Here is a 3,792-nt window from a genome sequence, read left to right as displayed (position 1 = left end):
CCTGCCTCAGCCTCCCGTGGTGCTGGGATCACAAGCATGAACCACGGTGCCCGGCCAACTTCTTGATTAAAGATCACCCCCAGGCTCATTGGCATGGGAGATCAAGCAGCTGAATCTCAAGGTACTTTGCACCCACCCAACAGTAACAGTCAGCGGTTGCCTGGCTCAGGGGCACTAGAGGGCAGTGTTTGAGAGGAAAGAAGTCAGCACAGCAGCAGGGCCGGCCCCGGGGCAGACAGCCCACATGGTCAGGAAAAAGTGAGTGAACGGATGTGGCCCCCAGAACCCCTCCCTGAAATTGCAGTTGATTTTTATTCCCCACCTCAAGCCCACATATCCAAAGCTTCCTCTGAACGCTCCTTGCAGTGCACAAGATAGAAATGATTGACAGGCACGGAGCCGCGGCGGGCCCCATGCTGGACACCAGCATCTGGCACCGTGGGTCACCAAGCACCAACCTGATCTCCTCAGAGCCAGGTGTGTGTTGGGATTCAGGATTTTTCCGTTTCAAAGGTAGTATGATCTCTACTCCACAGGGCACACGGCACCCTCAGTGCTCAGCACAGCAGTGGGCAGCAGCCTGGTGAGCTTTTCTGCAGGGAAGTGTGTGAACGTTCACACCGAGCGGGGTCAGTCACGTCTGTGAGTCATCTCCCACCAACACAGGTCAGGTTTTCCCGCCCAATGAGCTTGGGGATGGCTTCACTTCGAAGCTCTTTGGATCTGTGGATTCTGGAATTTTGGATTTGTGATACCCATTTGATCAAAGAGGCAACCAAAGGCCGGACGCGGTGGCTCACGCCTGTAATCTCAACACTTGGGGAGGCCGAGGTGGGAGGATCATGAGGTCAGGAGATCGAGACCATCCTGACTAACACGGTGAAACCCCATCTCTACTAAAAATACAAAAAAAACAATTAGCCGGGTGTGGTGGCGGGCGCCTGTAGTCCCAGCTACTCGGGAGTCTGAGGCAGGAGAATGGTGTGAACCCGGGAGGCGGAGCTTGCAGTGAGCCAAGATTGCGCCACTCACTCCAGCCTGGGCAACAGAGCGAGACTCCGTCTCAAAAAAAAAAAAAAAAAGAGTCAACCAAGGTCTAATGGGTCAAGTGACTTTCCACATCCGTGAAGGTCGTGAGAAGCAGGACCAGGATGGTGGCCCAGCAGTGTCTTCAAGGATAAGCTGGGCCCTTCACCGTGCAGGCCCCTCTCCGTCGGTCCACTCTGCCACTGCTATCTGCCACACCCTGCCCTGATATCTCCTCTCTGCCAGGTTTTTCCCTCACGTCCTCAACTCAGCCAAGAGCTGGTTTCTTCCAGAAAGAGCCCTGCTGTCAGGTGATTTATTGGACTTCTCTTTTTTTGGATGTTTGTTTTCAGGGTTTAGCTGATCAAAATGGTATCATTGTAACAGGCAGCTCTCAATATAAGTCTTCAGAGGCCTGTGTGTCTTTTTCTGTAAATCAATTCCCAAAAGCAGGATTGTTGGGGCATGGGGTGTATGCAGTTTTGATCTGATCACATACAAGCACTTTTTTTTTTTTAAGGGATAGTGGCAGTTTGCAGCCTCAGAAGTGTTTCGAGTGCCTGTTCCTCCAGATCCTTGCCCGCCCAGGACGTCAGCACTCTTGTTAATTTTATTGTATCTGGGTAGTGAAAAAGAGTAGTCTCTCATTCTTTCAAACTGCATTTCCCAGTTATTAGAGTTTGAATCTTTTTGTCTGTTTACTGATGTTGGAATTTTTACTTTATTGAATATTCATCTCAGTCGATTACTTTTAAATGGGTTGTCTTTTTCTTAGTTTATGAAAGCTTTTGTAGATTATATCTGTTAAGAATATATTTAGAGTATATCTTTTAAGAATAATCTATTTCTGCATCACAACTTTTAACACACACGCACACACACACACACACACACACACACAGTCACACTCTCTCTCACTGTTCCCCAGTCTATCAATTTGCCATTTGACTTTACGGCATTTTTTTCAATCTATAATTTGTCAAATAAGCTATCTTTTCCTTTCTGGTTTTATGATCTTTTGCTGAAACTCCTCCCTCCCCACTTTCCCTACCCAGTTATACAACATGCAGACAACATACAAATATTCTCCTAATTTCTCTCTTTTTTTTCCCCCCCCAGAGATGGAGTCTCACTCGGTCACCCAGGCTGGAGTGCAGTGGGTGCAACTTCCACCTCCTGGGTTCAAGCAATTCTCCTGCCTCAGCCTCCCGAGTAGCTGGGGTTACAGGCTTGTACCACCCCGCCCAGCTAATTTTTTTTTTTTAAAGTAGAGATGGGGTTTCACTGTGTTGGCCACTCTGCTTTCAAACTCCTGGCCTCAAGGGATCCACCCATCATGGCCTCCCAAACTGCTAGGATTATAGTCATGAGCCACCGCAGCCAGCCTCTCTCTGTTTTTTGTCTTTTTTTTTTTTTTTTTAAGAGACAGAGTCTTGCTCTGTTGCCCAGGCTGGAGTGCAGTGGCACGATCACAGCTCACTGCAGCCTCGAAACGAGCTCAAGCCAGGAGCCTCAGCCTCCCGCGTAGCTGGCACCACAGGCATGCACCACCATACCCACCCTCCTAATTTCTCCTGAAATTCTTCTGTGCCTTTACTTGTACACATCCAGATCTTCCACCCATCTTATCTATAGAAGGTTTTGGCCAGATGGAGAGCCGATATGTCACTACTGCTGCTAAACCAACCGTCCTTTCCACACTGACTTGAAATCTGTCTTCTGTCATGCGTGTATATATATATATACACACACACACACACACACACACACTTAGATCTATTTCTAGGCCATCTATTCTGTGCCAGAGATGTCTGTGTCTTCCTATCTCAGAACACATGTATTACTTTTAGAATCAGAAGAAAGGGTTCTTTTTGTTTTTTGATTTTTTTTTTTTTTTTTTAAACCATGTCTTTGGAGCCCCTGCTGAGCTGGACAGGCACAGAAATTCCTGGCGGCTGGGAGGCCAGGGGAGAGAGGACAGCAGGGAGGATGTCACAGCCCCAAATCAAGGGAGAGGAGAAATAAGGAGGACTCAGCTGCTTGTAAAATAGTCTTCCCTTTTATTTTCAATCAACCCTTTTCCAAGTTAGTGCCACGAGTTGAGATCAGGGGGTCAGAGCCCACTGGGATGTGGCGGGGGCAGCAGGGGGACTCATGTCCCCCGCACCAGCTCAGTCCCTCCAAGGATGGGACCGGCAGCCAGGGATGAAGGGTGTGAGGCTGTCTGCCCCCTCCCCTGCCAGCCCTACTCCCTAGTCTGCCCCCTCAGCTACTCCCAAGGCCAAGGACAGGGAGGCGGTCCTGTGCGGGCTGTCCGTGGCCAAGAGTGTTAGTGGTCAGAGCCCAGGCAGGCTGGGTTAGTGGGGTCTCCTCCGGCAGCCAGGGAAGGAACTGTAGAGAAAGGGAGAGACAGAGCAGTGATGCAGGTGGGAGGGCCTGCCCCGTGTGATCCACCCAGCAGGAAGCACGCAGCCCATGCCTGGAGCAGCTCAGAGGGCAGGAGGAGAGGGCAGAGGCCAGGCTGTAGGAGCTGGGGGTGTCCCTTGGAAGCTCACCGAAGAGGGGAGCCAGGGTCCAGTCCGGCAGGGAGGAGGGGCTCAGATAGACGACTGCCACTGCACAAAGCGCTTGGATTCCTGCTGGAAGATTCAGGGGAGAGGAGGGAATGGAGTGGGAATTGGTTTTGTACTGTGGGAGCCCTGCCCCTTCTCCCTCAGGCCCGAGTCCAGGCCCCCAGCCCCTCCTCCCTCAGACCCAGGAGTCCAG

General features: G+C 50.9%; 1 protein-coding gene and 1 long non-coding RNA gene across 2 annotated transcripts in view; one reads left to right on the top strand and one right to left on the bottom strand.

Annotated features, from left to right (window-relative positions):
* Positions 1-241: 241 nt before the first annotated feature.
* LOC105551594 lies at positions 242-1,442 on the top strand. The gene is made up of 2 exons (XR_001007881.1): positions 242-771; positions 1,086-1,442. It is a non-coding gene; the product is annotated as an uncharacterized LOC105551594 (long non-coding RNA).
* A 1,621-nt stretch (positions 1,443-3,063) lies between these two features.
* TTYH1 (tweety family member 1) overlaps positions 3,064-3,792 on the bottom strand; it is a 21,540-nt gene continuing 20,811 nt past the window's right edge. Inside the window, exons 13-14 of the mRNA XM_011997006.1 lie at positions 3,582-3,662; positions 3,064-3,417 (exon numbers count right to left, since the gene is read on the bottom strand). Coding sequence (XP_011852396.1) covers positions 3,624-3,662 — 39 coding nt within the window. The 3' untranslated portion in view covers positions 3,064-3,417; positions 3,582-3,623. The remainder of the gene's footprint in view (positions 3,418-3,581; positions 3,663-3,792) is intronic.

The sequence above is a fragment of the Mandrillus leucophaeus genome, unplaced genomic scaffold (assembly GCF_000951045.1).
Source record: "Mandrillus leucophaeus isolate KB7577 unplaced genomic scaffold, Mleu.le_1.0 Scaffold53, whole genome shotgun sequence".
NCBI classification, from domain to species: domain Eukaryota; kingdom Metazoa; phylum Chordata; class Mammalia; order Primates; family Cercopithecidae; genus Mandrillus; species Mandrillus leucophaeus.
Note: the sequence above shows the minus strand (reverse complement) of the source record. Positions and strands in the feature narration are given on the sequence as shown.